The sequence below is a fragment of the Stegostoma tigrinum genome, chromosome 2, assembly GCF_030684315.1.
Source record: "Stegostoma tigrinum isolate sSteTig4 chromosome 2, sSteTig4.hap1, whole genome shotgun sequence".
Classification (NCBI taxonomy): Eukaryota; Metazoa; Chordata; class Chondrichthyes; order Orectolobiformes; family Stegostomatidae; genus Stegostoma; species Stegostoma tigrinum.
Window position 1 is genome coordinate 108,505,766 of NC_081355.1, and position 18,170 is coordinate 108,523,935.

Sequence of the window (18,170 nt, forward strand, 5' to 3'; positions counted from 1 at the left end):
ACATTTCCAAATGAGCATGGTGGGTGACTTGGAGGGGAACTTAGAGGTGGTGGTGTGGCCTTATATCAGCTGCCCTTGTCCTTTTATATGGAAATGGCCGTGGGTTTGGAAGGTGCTGTCTGATGATCTTTGGTGAACTTCTGCAGTGCATCCTGTAGATAGTACACACTGCTGCTATTCAGCTTCGGTGGTGGGGGGAGTGGATGCTTGTGGATGTAGTGCCAATCAAGGGGGCTGCTTTGTCCTGGATGGTGTCAAGCTTTTTGAGTGCTATTGGGGCTGCACTCATCCAGGCATGTGGGGAGTATTCCATCACACTCCTGACTTGTGCCTTGTACATGGTGGACAGGCTTTGAGGAGTCAGGAGGTGAGTTACTCGATGCAGTATTCCTAGTTTCTGGCCTGCTCTTCTAGCCATGCTGTTAATGCGGTGAGTCCAGTTGAGTTTCTGGTCAATGATAATCCCCAGGATGTTGATAGTGGGGGATTCAGTGATGGTCACACCATTGAATGTCAAGGGGTGGTGGTTAGATTGTCTCTTATTGGTGTTGGTCATAGCCTGGCATTTGTGTGACGTGAATGTCACTTGCCACTTGTCAGCCCAAGCCTGGGTATTGTCCAGATCTTGTTGCATGTGAACATGGACTGCTTCAGTATCTGCGGAGCCATGAATGGTGCTGAACATTGTGCAATCGTTGGCAAACATCCCTATTTTGACCTTATGATGGAGGGAACGTCATTGATGAAGCAGCTGAAATTAGCTGGGCCTAGGATGCTACCCTGAGGAACTCCTGCAGAGATGTCCTGGGGCTGACATGATCATCTTCCTATGTGTCAGATATGACTCCAACCACTGGAGAGTTTGTCCCCTGATACCCATTGGTTCCAGTTTTGCTAGGGCCCCTTGATGCCACACTTGGTCAAGTGCAGCCTTGATATCAAGGACTGTGACTCTCACCTCACCTCTGGAATTCAGCTCTTTTGTCCATGTTTGAATAAGGCTGTAATGAGATCAAGAGCTGAGTGGCCCTGTTGGAACCCAAACTGGGTATCACTGAGCAGGATCTTTCTGAGCAAGTGCTGTGTGATAGCACTGTTGATGACACCTTCCATCACTTTACTGATGATCGAGAGGAGACTGTTGGGGCAGTAATTGGCCAGGTTGGATTTGTCCTGCTTTTTGTGTACAGGACATACTTGGGCAATTTTCCACATTGGAGCACAAGTCTTCAGTACTATTGCCAGAATATTTTCAGGGCCGGTAGCCTTTGCAGTATCCAGTGCCTCCAACTGTTTCTGATATCATGTGAAGTGAATCGAATTAGCTGAAGACTGGTATCTGTAATGCTGGGGGACCACTAGCGAAGGCTGAGATGAATCATCCGCTTGGCACTTCTGGCTGAAAATTGCGGCAAATGCTCCAGCCTTATTTTTTGCACTGATGTGCTCGGCTCTTCCATCATTGAAGATGGGAATATTTATGGAACCTCCTCTTCCCACGAGTTGTTTAATTGTCCACCACCATTCACGACTGGATGTGGCAGAACGGCAGAGCTGAAATCTGATCCATTGGTTGTGGGGTCGTTTAGCTCTATCACTTGGTGCTTTTGCTGTTTGGTGTGCAAGTACTCCTGTTTGGTGGCTTCACCAGGTTGATACCTCATCTTCAGGCAAGCCTGGTGCTGCTCCTGGCATGCCCTCCTGCACTCCCCATTGAACCAGGGTTGATCCCCTGACTTGATGGTAATGGTTGAGTGGGGGATATGCTGGGCCATGAGGTTACAGATTGTGATGGAGTACAATTCTGCTGCTGTTGATGGCCCACAGCACCTCATGGATGCCCACTCTTGAGTTGTTAGATTTGTGCGAAGTCTGTCCCATTTTGCTCAGTGATAGTGCCACACAACACGATGGATGTTGTTCTCAATGTGAAGGCAGGTTTTCAGCTCCACAAGGACTATGCAATGGTCACTTTTACCGATACTGTCATGGACAGATGCAACTGCAGATGGCAGATTGGTAAGGATGAGGTAAAGTATGTTTTTCACTCTTGTTGATTCCCTCACCACCTGCCACAGACCCAGTCTAACAACTATGTCCTTTAGAGCCTGACCAGCTTGATCAGTAGTACTGCTGCCGGGCCACTCTTGGTGGTGGGCAATGAAACCCTCCACCCAGAGTACATCTTGTGCCCTTGCCATCCTCAGAGCTTCCTCTAAGTGTTGTTCAACATTGAGGAGTACTGAGTCATCAGCTGAGGGAGGACGGTATGTGGCAATCAGGAGGTTTCCTTGTCCATGTTTAACTTGAAGACATGAGACTTCATGGGTTCCAGAGTCAATGTTGAGGACTCCTGGTGCAATTCCCTCCCGATTGTATAGCACTGTGCTGCCCTTTTGCTGGGTCTGTCCTGCCAATGAGACAGGACATATCCGGTGATGGTGATGTGTGGGACATTGTTGGTAAGATATGATTCTGTGAGTATGACTATGTCAGGCTATTGCTTGACTAGTCTGTAAGACAGCTCTCCCAATTTTGGCGCTATCCCCCAGATGTTAATGAGGAGAACCTTGCAGGGTCAACGGGTATGTTGCTGCTGTCTTTTCCAGTGCCTAGGTCAATGCCAGGTGATCTGCCCAGTTTCATTTCTTTGAGTCTTTACAGCGATTGGTACGACTGAGTGGCTCACTAGGCCATTTCAGAGGGCAGTTGAGAGTCAAACACATTGCTGTGGGTCTGGAGTCACATATATGCCAAACCAGGTCAGGGTGGCAGATTTCGTCCCCTGAAAGACATTAGTGAACCATTAGTGAACGGGATTTTCCTGACATTCGGCAATGATTTCATGGTGATCAGTAGATTCTTAATTTTAGATTTTTTAAAAATTCTAATGCCACCATCTGCTGTGGTGGGATTCAAACACATGTCCCAAGAACATCAGATGGGTTTCTGGATTAATAATCTAGTGATAATACCACTAGGCCATCACCTACCCCACTTGGACAGAATGTTTCAATGATTGCTCCACCTAAGCTCTGAACAACCCATTAATGATAATCTCAGTTTCATATCACACTGTAATGCCAGTACAACATGAAATATTTTTTTCAAAATTTGATACAACTCAATGGTCAACTCCCATCATTGCATTTAATCTGAATCAGAATTGAATTTAATATAACAAAGTGTGGGGCTGGATGAACACAGCAGGCCAAGCAGCATCTTAGGAGCACAAAAGCTGATGTCTCGGGCCTAGACACTTCATCAGAAAAGGGGGAGGGGGAGAGGGCTGTGAAATAAATAGGGAGAAAGGGGGAGGAGGATCAAAGATGGATAGAGAAGACAGGTGGAGAGGAGACAAACAAGTTAAAGAGGCAGTGGAGGTAAGTGTAGGCGAGGAGGTAGAGAGAGGATAGGTCAGTCCGGGGAGGACGGACAAGTCAAGGGGGTGAGATGAGGTTAGTAGGTAGGAAACGGGGGTGTAGATTGAGGTGGGAGGAGAGGATAGTTGAGAGCAAGAACAGGTTAGAGAGGGGGGGATGATGTGGGGCCTGGGATAGGGGTGAGGGGATGCTGTGGGTGGGAGGTAACCTGAGGTGATGAGGTTGTGGATGGTTTGGGAGGTGATGGTTTGGCGCTTGGAGGTTGGTCCAACCATCCCCCCCTTGTCTGCTTTCCAGAGAGATCACTCTCTCTGTGACTCCCTTGTCCACTCCACACTCCCCTCCAACACCACCACACCCAGCACTTTCCCCTGCAACCGCAGGAAGTGCTACACTTGCTCCCATACCTCCTCCCTCACTCCCAACCCAGACCCCAAGAAGACTTTTCACATCAAGCAGATGTTCACCTGCACATCTGTCAATGTGAAATACTGCATCCGCTGTACCCATTGTGGTGTCCTCTACATCGGGGAAACCAAGTGGAGGCTTGGAGACCGCTTTGCAGAACACCTACACTTGGTTCGCAATAAACAACTGTACCTCCCAGTCGCGAACCATTTCAACTCCCCCTCCCATTCCTTAGACGATATGTCCATCCTGGGCCTCCTGCAGTGCCACAACGATGCCACCTGAAGGTTGCAGGAACAGCAAAGCATATTCCACTTGGGAAACCTGCAGCCCAATGGTATCAACGTGGATTTCACAAGCTTCAAAATCTCCCCTCCCCCCACTGCATCCCAAAACCAGCCCAGCTTGTCCCCACCTCCCTAACCTGTTCTTCTCACCTATCCTCTTCTCCCACCTCCATTTTCTACCTACTAACTTCATCCCGCCCCCTGGACCTGCCTGTCCTCCCCAGACTGGCCTATCCCCTCCCTACCTCCCCACTGCACTCACCTCCACTGGCTCCATCCCCACCCCTTTAACGTTTCTGTCTCCTCTCCCATCTTCTCCTCTATCCATCTTCGATCCGCCTCCCCCTCTCTCCCTCCCCCTTTTCTGATGAAGGGTCTAGGCCCAAAACGTCAGCTTTTGTGCTCCTAAGATGCCGCTTGGCCTGCTGTGTTCATCCAGCTCCACACTTTGTTATCTTGGATTCTCCAGCATCTGCAGTTCCCATTATCTCAGAATTGAATTTAACAGTTTCAGATCATTACCACTGCTCCTATTACCGTCAGCAAATTTTATTGACAGCTCTCCTATTCTAATTTACACTTCATGTAGACCCATGTTTTGTTTATTTTCCCCAAATCCATTTGCCTTCGACCAATATCCCTTCAGTTAATTTCTCCTTCGCTGCGATTAACACAGATCTTTTTGTTCTTTCCTTAATAGGTTAGTAACCGGAAATGTTTTTTCTGCTTTTTTCATGACAGATACCGTCTGATTTATTAAGCATTTCAGCATTTTCTGTTGCATTTTTGATATATAGTTTCTGCTGTATTTTCTTTTCCAATTTTTAATGAATCCAGCTGTATCAGAAGATCACCTACAATGGCTTCTCTTCCTCATTACCATTACCACACAGATGCCTATCCTTGCCCCCCCCTCCTGTTTTTCATTTCCATTCTGCCCCTAGTTATAGCATCCAGTGACCTGACTGAACTCTCATTATTTTATGTCGCTTATCAACCAACAGAAACTCCCTGAGAAAGACAAATAGAAGCAAAACGCTAGCCAGCAGCAAGAGTCACCATAATCATTTCAATAAAAGAACCTAAGATCACAGACTACAGAATTGTATTTCCAGCTTTATTCCCCTTTGCCCATAACCTATTTAACCCTATCGGGCTGTGCATGCACTCGTGCATGTTTAATGGGGTAGGGGGAATTTGTTTGGTGACTAAAATTTTAATTAGCAGTGCTACATGCCACAAATTTATAACTGTATACCTGTTGCTATAGTCTAATAACTCGTAATAAAGTCATTATTTTTTAGTGCAGAAACCTGGTCCATGCTTTCTATCAAACTAGTTCTGAAAATCAAGTAGATTGAGGAATCTTGCATACTGTATAAAATCTTTAACTTTTGTGATGATTCAGAATACTGGGGGTCCATTTCCTATGCACTGCCCAATAAAATTTGCAGTAAGTATGATCCACAAATTCTGCACAGCTGAGCCTTTCCAGAGGCATCGCACACAACTGGAAAGAGATTGAATGGACCTGCCTCTAGCTCAAATTCCATCTCTCAGGTCTTCGTACTGACGTACATATCCATTGAAAGTGTATCTCCATGCATGGAGTATTAGATACAGAATGCACCCAAGAGCATGTTTGCCCTGACCAACAGTCTACCTGTTTATTAACCCAGTTTAACCAAAATTGTGGGAAGCCTCACCTCATCTTTCAGCACTTCAAGTGCAACAAACTCTTGGCTAGCAAGGAAATGTTGGCGGACCACAAGAGAGATACAAGTGGAGACTCTGCTCAAAGTACTTCTATTGCCTTGTCCACAACCCACTCATTCAGAAACCTACATGCAGTTTTCACTTGTGTTAAATGCAGTCACATATTGTCATGGCAACTCAGGCAGTTCAGTGGAGAAAAATTGGACATGGTTGTGGAAATGATAAGAGCAGTTAACACTTACACTAATTTCAGAATTTTTATACCCTTACCAAGCCAAAGCGCGCACTGCATTTTTTTTTCAGTTTCTCCACAGAGTGCAGAAGAATTATAATCACATTCAAGATCATCAGGTTTTGAAAATTTCTGGAGTTAAAGTTCACCTTAATTTCTACAAGTCAACTTCACACCTTCTTCCTCGTAATTTTAATTTAATTTTGCCCAATCAATATAATCTTCAGAGTAGAAGCCATACAAATAGATGTGTATCACATCAAAGGATCAATTCAAAATTACTTTTCATTAAAACAATTATTCTGCTGCCCCATTACAGCAAAGACAGTGTCAAATTTTATAAAAGTACAACTTCAACTTACAAAACCTGACAACTGAGAAACTACCAAGTCCTATTTAGAATTGACATTTTAAGTCTGATCAAGAAAACAGAAAACAAAGAAAATAATACACTTAGAGAAATTCCAAGTCTTCTCCAATTACAGTAATTTCTAAATAGTTAAAACAAAAAGTACACACAAACATTTCATAGGCAATTTGTTTTTTTAATGTACAAAATTACATTATTGTACATTTTAATGTACAATATTCCCAACATCTGCAAATCTGTTTATTGGAGGATGGAGATTCGGCAACTTGAATCTAAATGTGGCACAATGTACAGATCCACAGAAAATACTTAGTAACATACAAATACCATATTTAAATTGAAAAAGCTCACCAACATTCTGCAGAAATTGCAATCTCATGTCAAAAATAGGTCTTGCCATACTAATTCTAACAAAGGTCAAGACTAAATTTCTGGAGTTCATGAACCTCACGCAGACAACTTTGAACCCAGTGATGTGGCCTAATGGGCAAACTTTGTACTTCAGACATGTTAAAAATGAACAACAGCTCGCCGGTTAATCAGGCTAAAGTTCAGCTAATATTGTACAAATACTAACTTATTTTAAGAAAGATTTGATGCCTTGGCTATAAACTGTTTCCTATTGATTCTTTCACCGTTATTGCAGGGGTTGGTCCAACACGAGTCCAGATGTACCCTTTCTCAGGTCTGGTTGGAATAACTGGAAAGGGAGTAGATCGTGATTTGAAATATTCTGAAGGTGCATGGCAAATAAATTCAAAATGTTCCATTTTTCTTGGTAGGTCTTCTTCTGGCCCTATAGTTAAAGGAAAATTTTGTCATAAAATCTATAAAGGTGGCTATCACTAGTACTGAATACAAGCAGCGCAAACGGTTTGTTTGTGAGACTTACCCATGATTCAAAACAACTTTTAAAACGTTTGTTTTGTAATTTGTTACATTTTCAAACTGCTGATTCATAGTAGGATTATGCCTGTTACAATATGCCATATAGCAGCTTTCGAAGTGAAAGGCTTAAGGACAGCAGGTGCTGAATATATTGCTGATATAAAACAATTACGCTGCAATGTCAACAAACTTTTTTTAATACAACTTCCATCATGGATTAGTTGAGTCATGGAATTGTAGTGTCAGTGAGGCTTTGTACCTTCAACACGTTAGAAGACAATGTCACGTTAGAGACAATGTCACACACTGGGGCAGCATGCTAATCACTGTGTTAATGGTTGGAGATTTTTTGGCACTTAGCTTTTGAACTGCTACCCAATGAGTGAAAGCCATTCTCTTCATGGTTTTTAGATGTCAACCTATAACCTACTCAATGCCACACATTTGCAATTCACTAACATTTTCATTGCGTCCAGACTAGCAGATTGACAGAAAGAATTAATTTTGGGCTAGATCAGATCCATATTGTATTAGCACCTGTCCCCTGAAACTACAGTATCCTGCTGGAAAGTGGTCTGAGAGATCCTAGCAGCATTCCAGTGTTGGTCAGCTATTTCACTGGTGAAGAACTGCATGCACGCCTCTGGAGAATTTATAAAGGCCAGACATGCCATTTTCAGTCAAGTCCCCCGGATAGCGATCAGATAGAGCAACGCAGCTTATCCTTTCCCGATTAAAAGCAAAATGCTGCAGATATGGAAATCTGAAACAGAACAAGTGCTGGAGAAATTCAGCGAATCTGGCAGCATCCATGGAGAAAGAGCGGTAATGTTTCATGTACATTTGAGGAAGAGTCATATCGGACAAGAAACTTCAACTCCTCTCTCCACAGTTGCTGCCAGGCTCACTGAGCATCTCCAGCGTTCTCTGTGTTGGTTACCTTTTCTCTTCCAGCCAGTCAAAATAGCCTCATCGATAAATTTAACAAATTGGAGCTAAATAGCAATCAGCAATTAAACTGGGATTTTCTGGATTAAACAATTTAAACAGCACCATTCTTGCTCGACCGCTGTCATGAAAATTCATGTACTAAACAACCAGTTATAATGTACTTAATTTTCTTTTGGGTTTCCTTTCATCTGAAATGAAAAAATAAATGACAGCAGTTATTTTCTGGTGTGAAAGACCAAATGGTTAGTTTATTCCTAGAGCTTTTTGAATGTTGCTTTAACAGGCTGGCTTGGATCAACTGTGATCTAATATTCTCTCCTTGTGGAAAAAGACCTGGGTTCCACGCTGTACTTTTAACGACAAAAGAGACCTAAAATAAAAACAAGTGGTAGTGAAACTAAGCAAGTCTGGCAGCATCTGTGGACAAGAAAACAAAGTTGTTGTTGAGAGTCTACTGAAGAAAATTGTGTTTATTCATTTGTTACGGAACCCTGTTCTAAAACATGGAACCTCGTTGGGTTATTGTTTCAGCTATCACTTGTAAGTTTAAACCGCTCTTTAAATGTTACAGGTCTCTATGGGGATTATATCTTATCATAAAGACTGCCTTTATTGATGATTGTTCATATGTTAATTTCAAATAAAAATCACAGTCTCGAATGTAAAATGCCACAGGCCGCATTAGAAACTAATGCATAGCTGACGGAAAGTGATATTTTTACAACAGTTTTGAAAAGATGTGTGAACAGAATGTAGTGAAGGGATGAAATGAAAGGTTCTAGAATATTTCACAAAGAAATCTATTGTGCTAATTATGTAGTTTACAGTTGTGCTCATTAAATACACCTAGCCAACAGCTGTATTATATTGACAAAGTGGGTGTGAAAAGAATATTTCCTCTCGTGGAAGAATCTCGAACTAAAGGCTCACTTTTTAAAAAAGTGGTGGCCCACTTAAAAGAGGGTCGTGAACTTTTCTTTCCACTGCCTTTTGAGGAACAGGGTTTCAGTCTTTGAATATTGAAGGCAGATGTAGATAGACTCGTTAAATAAGAGATGGAAAATTATTGGGGTAGGGAATACTGAGTAATCAGATCAGCTGTGATCTTATTAAATTGCACAGCAGGCTCAAGGGACCAAGTGTCTTACTGTGCTCCTATTTCGTATATACGTTCATATCAGAAAATACTGGGTGGTGTTTCGGAATGGCAACTGGTGACGAGTGGTGTCCCGCAGGGTTCGGTGTTGGGGCCACAGCTGTTCACCTTATATGTTAATGATCTAGATGAAGGGACTGGGGGCATTCTGGTGAAGTTTGCCAATGATACGAAAATAGGTGGACAGGCAGGTAGTACTGAGGAGGTGGGGAAGCTGCAGAAAGATTTAGACAGTTTAGGAGAGTGGTCCAGGAAATGGCTGATGAAATTCAATGTGAGTAAATGTGAGGTTTTGCACTTTGGATAAAAGAATACAGGCATGGACTATTTTCTAAATGGTGAGAAAATTCGCAAATTGGAAGTGCGAAGGGATCTGGGAGTGTTGGTCCAGGATTCTCTAAAGGTTAACTTGCAGGTAGAGTCCGTAATTAAGAAAGCGCATGTAATGTTGTCGTTTATCTCAAGAGGGTTGGAATATAAAAGCAGCGATGTGCTTCTGAGGCTTTATAAGGCTCTAGTTAGGCCCCATTTAGAATACTGTGTCCAATTTTGGGCCCCACACCTCAGGAAGGACATACTAGCCCTGGAGCGTGTCTAGCGGAGATTCACACGGATGATCCCTGGAATGGTAGGTTTAACGTGTCATGAACGGCTAAGGATCCTGGGATTGTACTCATTAGAGTTCAGAAGGTTGAGGGGAGATCTAATAGAAACTTACAAGATAATGTATGGTTTAGAAGGGGTGGACGCTAGGAAGTTGTTTCTGTTAGGCAGGGAGACTAGGGCCCGTGGGCACAGCCTTAAAATTAGAGGGGGTAAATTTAAAACTGAAATGAGATGACATTTCTACAGCCAGAGAGTGGTGGGCTTGTGGAATTCATTGCCGCAGAGTGCAGTGGAGGCCGGGACACTGGATGCCTCCAAGGCAGAGGTTGACAAATTCTTGATCTCAGAAGGAATCAAGGGCTACGGGGAGAGTGCAGGGAAGTGGTGTTGAAATGCCCATCAGCCATGATTTAAATGGCGGAGTGGACTTGATGGGCCGAATGGCCTTACTTCCACTCCTATGTCTTATGGTCTAAGTCAGCTAACCGAAGCCAGGGCAATGACAGGGGCGTGAATATTAGGCTCAGTGCTTGGGGGAAAACTGATTAATGCTGAAAGCCTAATACGGATATCAGATAAAGGTAGTTTCAGAAACAAACACAGAAAGCTGCAGAAGCTTAGCAGAACTGGTAGCATCTTTGGGAAGGGGAACAGAGCTAATGCTTTGAGTTTGGCATGACTCTTGCTGACGTTTACCAACATAATTCACATGTGATGGCCTCATTATAACATGTTGAAAGACTAATAACACCTTAGAAGCACACCAGAGTAAGATGCTTTCACAGAAACTTTAGGAGACTGCATTGCTAAGATGAGAGGAAAAAAATAATTAACATTGTGAACCAGCAAAACAATGCAACTTCTAAGAGTATAGAGAACAATTACCAGTATAAATAACCCCTCCAGTAAGAAAACCTGAAACTGTAACAGGCACTGGTGACGTAATCCCAGTAAGTGCACAATTCTGGATTCAAAGCATTGAAAATATTGGCATCCCTCTAACCAGAGTAGATTTAAAACTTAAATATGTCCACCTAAATCAAATCAGAACTTATCCAACTTGAATGCAGATTTCTAAAAGGTGGGAAACCAGGTAGGGAAGGGCCTGAACTTCAACGACATCCGACATCTTCGTGAGTCAAAATTATTGACAGTCTCTTTAGAAATGCTATGAAGAAAGTTGCTGTGCCATAACATTTTTGTTATGTGGCCTGATGGGCAAACTTTGTACTACAGACATAAAAAAAACTTAATACATACCAAGTATATAAGTTGCTGCATCGAAGTGATCTTTGGAGCTTGCCCGAGTTGGGATAAGCCATGTGATCACTGCACTCTTTTCACAATATTGATCCTGCACGAATCCTCTGATCTGAGCATAGTAAACCTTTTCATCATCTTCATCCACAACAGAGACGATATCTCCAATTTGGTAGTATATACCCTAAAACACATTGAAAAAGCACACATCTTTAAATAAAATATGCAAACTCTAAAGTTTCTGAAAATCTCAGTCAATTTGGGGTCAGTAGGTAAATGGACTCGGAGTCCAAAAACTCAGAGTACAGAGTAGTAAGCTGTTGACAACAACACCCTGGCAGATATATAAATTTAAAAGTACAAAGTTTTACAAAATAATTGTGTTTTAGACTACATTTTTAAGACAAAATGGAGTGAGCTGTGTGTTGTTATAACGCATATACCAGGTTCTAACGTCTAGCAACAAAAGACAGAAGCAGATGTTCCTGATAACATTGACTTTGACAGATTTTGAACAGAAACAGAGAGGGAGAGATAAGGAACAGCAGTTACTGTGACAGATTGCTGGGAAAGCTAATCCACTGGTTTAAAACAAGAAGTCACAGTGATTTAAGGATACTGGAAGACTTGACTGGAGTCAGAAGAAGAAATTACTAGAGTAGACCTTGCTGCTGAAAATTAGTGCAAAAATCATCAGAGGACTGTGAAAGAGGGCTGTCAATTATTGTTGGACATTACAACTTGACAAAACAGGAAGTTTTGGAAGCTTCAGTCTTTAGAATGTTTCCTGAACAAGACTACAATTCTGCAAAAAAATTCAGTACCGTACATTCACAGCACAGAGTTTGTTAAAGCAAAGTCTTAAAACTTGACATGTTCTCATGTGAAAGTCAGGAATAGGATATTCAAATATCTTTTTATAAGTTATCAGTCTCTAAAATGATCGTTCATATGAAGGACTATTGCTCAGGAAATAGGTTATTTAAAATAACGTTTTAAAAATATGTATAATAGCAGATGTTTCCTATGTAGCAGTACAAAATTACATACTGCTGAAAAGTACTTACCCCATAGAAAATAGATTCACTTGTGATTATTGTAGACACAGATTTTGGAGCTTTAATTGGCTGCAAAATATCACAGTAATCTCAGTAAATGAAATTTCAGACCATTCCAAGCAAGCATTCAAAATACTACTTCATATTATTCCAGGAGCAAACGATCGTGCATCACAGACTGAGCAGCAGGACTAACTATCACGACGATCTGCAAGTTGACCATACTTCCAACTATCAAACCATGATCTAGATTCGCCTTGTTAAGTATATCAGTGCTATATAAGGTTCAGCAGTTTTCTGTTACAATTCTGATAGCCAATAGGTCCCTTATTAAATGTCAGTGTTAACATGCCCCAATTCAAAATGGAAATATTACTCATAATAAAGCCATATTGATATTGCTACAATTTTTTTAGCATGCCTTCGTTAGAAGGTTTCATTGATTTAACAGGGAAATATGGCTTAACCCATTGCATCACGTCAAAGAATGACAAACAGTGGGCGAAATATACTCATAACAATAATACATTGCTAGAGTACGTAAAGGCCATAACTTGAGAATTCTCTGCCAAACACAGTTCCTGGGATGGCTCGTTACAGGGTCAAAAATTTAAATACACACTGCAAAGCAATCATTTCAGCAAGTTTTAGTAAAAAAAATTGTAATAAATCATAGAAAAATATATTGACAAAGTAGTCCTTCAAAAATATCCTGATCCTTTTAAGTTCTAAATTTAATAAGGGATCCATTACTTACCAGAATGCAAAAAAGATTCCCATCAGCAATTCAGGATGGAGATTTACTTTAAAGAACAAAAATAAGGCATCAACAATTAATGAGTCTGCTACACAAGAAAGATCATCTGAAAAACTGAAAATTTGAAAAATTATTTAATAGACAACACTATAATATAAGCTTAGGACCACTGTCTTACCAATTGAAGAAATGTTTTCTTCCCTTCCCCACCTAATCTTAAATATGCCGATGTTGTACTTTTTTAATAGACTTACGTTTTTTAATTTGAATATATGTCTACGCCCCTTTCCTTTTGTAGAAACTTTCTTTTCGGCAGGTGGCATGGACCTATATTTTGTGTTCCGTAACCTTGCAGACCGCCTATGAATTTCTTGCTTTGCCTGTCAAAACAGAAGAGAAAATAAACAAGGACAAACACAGTATCGGCAAAAAATTCATAGTTACTCCAAAATTATTTATGAACAAGGAACAGTATGCTGTCTATCTCCTTGAGCTTGCTCCTTTATTCAATAAGATCACAGGGGTTGAATTTTAATCTCAACTCCACAATCTTGCTTACTCCTGAATTCATTATGGAATAACATAACTTCAACAGAATAATGAACACAGTCCAGTACAATAAATTCATTCTCGAAGTAAAAAGAATACTTGCGGTCACGTAGCGAAAAAGGCATCTCTTAGCGTGAGATAACACGTGTGAAGCTGGACGAACACAGCCGGCCAAGAAGAAGGGTCCCGACCTGAAACTCCTCTGATGCTACTTGGCCTGCTGTGTTCATCCAGCTTCACACCGTGTCATCTCAGATTCTCCAGCATCGGCAGTTCCTACTATCTCTCTTCGTCTGAGTTTATCTGTAGTTATTCAGTGACAGCACGTCATTCGTCTCATTATGCTATTAATACTGAAGAAACACCGACATAGATCAAGTTTATTTTGCTGAAACCACTTCAATAATGGCCTTAGAAAATAAAATATCAAAATGCAGAGACAGTAGGAACTACAGGTTCTGCAGAATCTGAGATAACAAGGTATAAAGCTGGATGAACACAGCAGGCCAAGGGTCTAGGCCCAAAACGTTAGTTTGCCTGCTCCTCTGATGCTACTTGGCCTGCTGTGTTCATTCAGCCCTACACCTTGTTATATCAAAATACGAGATGGCTTTGAAAAGGAAACTAAATGGGGGCATCCATAGAAAGTAAATCTAAAACTATACAAGATATTAATCAGACCAGAGCTGGAACGCTGAATAGTTTTGGGACCCTTTCTGGGATTAACAGATCAGCCAAGATCTCAATGAATGCAGGAACAGACTCTATGGGCAGGACAAGTCATATTACCATAGGACAGAAATCTCTCAATGAGCTAAGCTCATAGAAGTTCCTATAACTTTCACTTCTAGTTGGTATTGAATCAATTCAACCAGAAAGTGGAATACTAAGACTACTCAAACCTGCTGGACTGGATGAAAAATGTATCCAGTTGTTTAGATTGGGAAATCCATGTATGGATGTTTGATAAGAGCCAATCAACCTCAATAATAGGTCTGATGAAAAGATACAAACCTGAAATATTAATCGTGTTTTACCTTCTGCAGATACTGCCAGGTCTACTAAAGTACTGCAAGCATTTTCTGTTTTTACATTGACTAAACAGCCAGTTAATGCTGACCATTAAGGCAGGAATTTCAACAGCATTTGAGGATCACATCTTTCATCCCTGTCCCCAGTTTCTCATAAAAGATAAATATTTCAGGTTCGATTAAGCTCTAACATGTCATTAAACATGATATTATATGTCTTCACACTCTGCTGTGCAAAGGCAAAAACAGTGACTGCCCAGTCCTGATATGACTCCCAGTCTCCCTCTTCTGAAGTTACCCCCACACCCTGGAGTCCATGGAAAAGGAACATGTGGTGTCCACTGAAACAGTCAAGGACTTCTATGGCTGTTGGAAAATGGAGGGGCTCCAATGTATTATTACTTTCTGAAAAGACAACTTAATTTGAGCTTTGAGATAGTAGGAACTGCAAATGCTGGAGAATCTGAGCTAACAAGGTGTAGAGCTGGATGAACACAACAGGCTTAGGCAGCATCAGAGGAGCAGGGAAGCTGATGTTTCAGGTCTGGAAGCTTTGTTAACTTACATTTTGAACCTCCAGTGCCCCTTTTAGGTTTATGAAAGCTTTAATCTGATTTAACCGCCATCTTGACAGAGGGAATGGACAGGGTGAAAAGTTAAGGTTTTACTCCACAGGGTAGGAAAGTCCAAAACTAGAGAGCATTGGTTTAAGATGAGAGGGGAAAGATATAAAAAGGACCTAAGGGGCAAATTTTTCACAATGAGGGTGGTGCAAAGACGGAACGAGCTGCCAGAGGAAGTGATGGAGGTTGGTACAATTACAACATTTAAAAGGCATCTGGACGGATCTGTGAGGGTTGAGAGGGATTATAGTATAAATTCGGACAAGTGGTACTAGATTTATTTAGGATATCTGCTCGGCATCTACGAGTTGGACCGAAGAGTCTGTTTCCGTGCTTTACAGCTCTGATTCTGTTTGATTTAACTGATGAAAGAAGTACTCCTAGTCTCAGGCTGGCGCCTCTTCCCCAGGTCATCCTCTACCCTGGACAGGAATTTGAAACAGCTCAGAGCGGCCTTCTCTTCAGGCTTCTCCCAGCCTCAGAGATAATGGGAACTGCAGATGCTGGAGAATTCCAAGATAATAAAATGTGAGGCTGGATGAACACAGCAGGCCAAGCAGCATCTCAGGAGCACAAAAGCTGACGTTTCGGGCCTAGACCCTTCATCAGAGAGACCCTTCTCCCAGCCTCACCTGTTTGCCGCCTCCGCCACTGCCGCCACCGTTGCTCTGCTGAGCAGCCGGAGCTGATCCGGACCCCGCGGTCAAGCCTGAAACGGAGACGGGTCCGGGGCTTTTGCCAGCGCAGTTGTTGCAGATGATCTCGCCCTGACTGCTCTTCCTCCACATGGCCGAAGAATTGGCCTTGCACACACTGCAGGACGGCTTCAGACCCAACGGCATGTTCTCCGCGTCTCCAGCAACAACCCACACAGACGCGGCCTCCCCTCCCCAGATACAACGGGATCGCCACCGCCCCACCTACTGGTGGGAGGACCGAGTGACCGTGACCGTGACCGCCACCGCCACCGCCCAGAGCCTTCGTACAGGAGGGAGGACCGAGTGCCGGCGCTCCCCTAGCGGCGGGAGGGCCATCTAACTGCGTCCCCCCGCCCCCGAGAGGGAGGAGGCGACCGGGACGCAGTGAAGAACTGGGAAACGCCGCCCCCTTGCCGCGAGAGGATTAAATTCGCATGGAAATGAATCATAGAATTGTTACCGCGCGGACCATTTGGCCCATTGTACCCGCACAGGCTCTTCAAAGTAACATCATTTACTTAGTGCCATCCGCCTGATTTTCGCACATAACCTTTGCAAAGTATTTCTATCCAAATAATCATCCAGTGACTTCTTGAATAGCTCATTCGAACCTACCTCCACCACAGTGGCAGGCGGTGCATTCCAAACCTGAATTTTGGATTGTTACATGTTATTTTTCCAACGTTACAATGATCACTATCTCCTAAATGATCTCCTACTGACACTTGATCCACCTCATTTCCAAGGAGAGTCTAACTCTTTACCAAGGACCAGGTACAACAAAACTCACTCTTTCTTGTTGGACCCAACATTTATCTCCTAAACATGTTGAAAGGGGGGGGGGGCAGATTTTTCTTTAATTACCCAACTCTATGCTAGGAATCTGAAGTCCCTCATAAAAACAACTCATAGAATGGTGGTAATAAAGTGTGGAGCTGGATGAACACAGCAGGCCAAGCAGCATCTTAGGAGCACAAAAGCTGACGTTTCGGGCCTAGACCCTTCATCAGAAAAGGGGGATGGGGAGAGGGTTCTAAAATAAATAGGGAGGTAGGGGGAGGCGGATCGAAGATGGATAGAGGAGAAGATAGGTGGAGAGGAGACAGACAAGTTAAAGGGACAGGGATGGAGCCAGTAGAAGTGAGTATAGGTGGGGAGGGGTTAGGTCAGGTCAGGGAGGATGGACAGGTCAAGGGGGTGCGATGAGTTTAGTAGGTAGGAAATGGGGGTGCGGCTTGAAGTGGGAGCAAAAGATAGGTGAGAGGAAGAACAGGTTAGGGAGGCAGGGACGAGCTGGGCTGGTTTTGTTAGGCAGTTGCGGGGAGGGGAGATTTTGAAGCTTATGAAGTCCACATTGATACCATTGGGCTGCAGGGTTCCCAAGCAGAATATGAGTTGCTGATCCTGCAACCGTCGGGTGACATCATTGTGCCAATACAGGAGGCCCAGGATGGACGTGTCGTCTAAGGAATGGGAGGGGGAGTTGAAATGGTTTGCGACTGGGAGGTGCAGTTGTTTGTTGTGAGCCAAGCGTAGATGTTCTGCAAAACGATTGCCAAACCTCCACATGGTTTCCCCAATGTAGAGGGAGCCATAACGGGTACAGCGGATGCAGTATACCACATTGGCAGATGCGCAGGCTGCACAAGGGATCCAGGGAGAGCTAGCTAATTGTACACAGAATTGGATTAAGAGTAGGAGACAGAGATTGGCAGTAGAGGTAACACAGTGTGGAGCTGGAGGAACACAGCAGGCCAGGCAGCGTCAGAGGAGCAGGAAAGCTGATGTTTTGGGTTAGGATCCTTAGGGGCAGCACGGTGGCTCAGTGGTCGGCACTACAGCCTCACAGCACCAGGGGCCCGGGTTTGATTCCAGCTTCAGGTAACTATGTGTGCGGAGTTTGCACATTCTCCCCGTGTCTGCGTGGGTTTCTTCTGGGTGCTCCGGTTTCCTCCTACAGTCCACAGATGTGCAGGCTAGGTGGATTGGTCATGCTAAATTGCCTGTAGTATTCAGGGGTGCGTGGATTATAGGGGGATAGGTCTGGGTGGGATGTCGCAAGGGGCAGTGTGGACTTGTTGAGCGGAAGGGCCTGTTTCCACACTGTAGGGAATCTATTCTTCAGAAATTCAAAACATCAGCTTTCCTGCTCCCTTGATGCTGCCAGGCCTACTGTGTTCCTCCAGCTCCACACTAT

General features: G+C 43.1%; 1 protein-coding gene across 1 annotated transcript; it reads right to left on the reverse strand.

The window, feature by feature from the left end:
- Positions 1–6,550: 6,550 nt before the first annotated feature.
- Positions 6,551–16,254, reverse strand: gatad1 (GATA zinc finger domain containing 1). Its single transcript, XM_048523538.2, has 5 exons — positions 15,908–16,254; positions 13,327–13,452; positions 12,325–12,384; positions 11,258–11,441; positions 6,551–7,192 (listed from the first exon to the last, which is right to left on the reverse strand). Exons 1-5 carry the CDS (start codon positions 16,115–16,117, stop codon positions 7,002–7,004), a joined length of 771 nt encoding a protein of 256 aa, XP_048379495.1. The 5' UTR covers positions 16,118–16,254; the 3' UTR covers positions 6,551–7,001.
- Between the last annotated feature and the right edge of the window lie 1,916 nt (positions 16,255–18,170).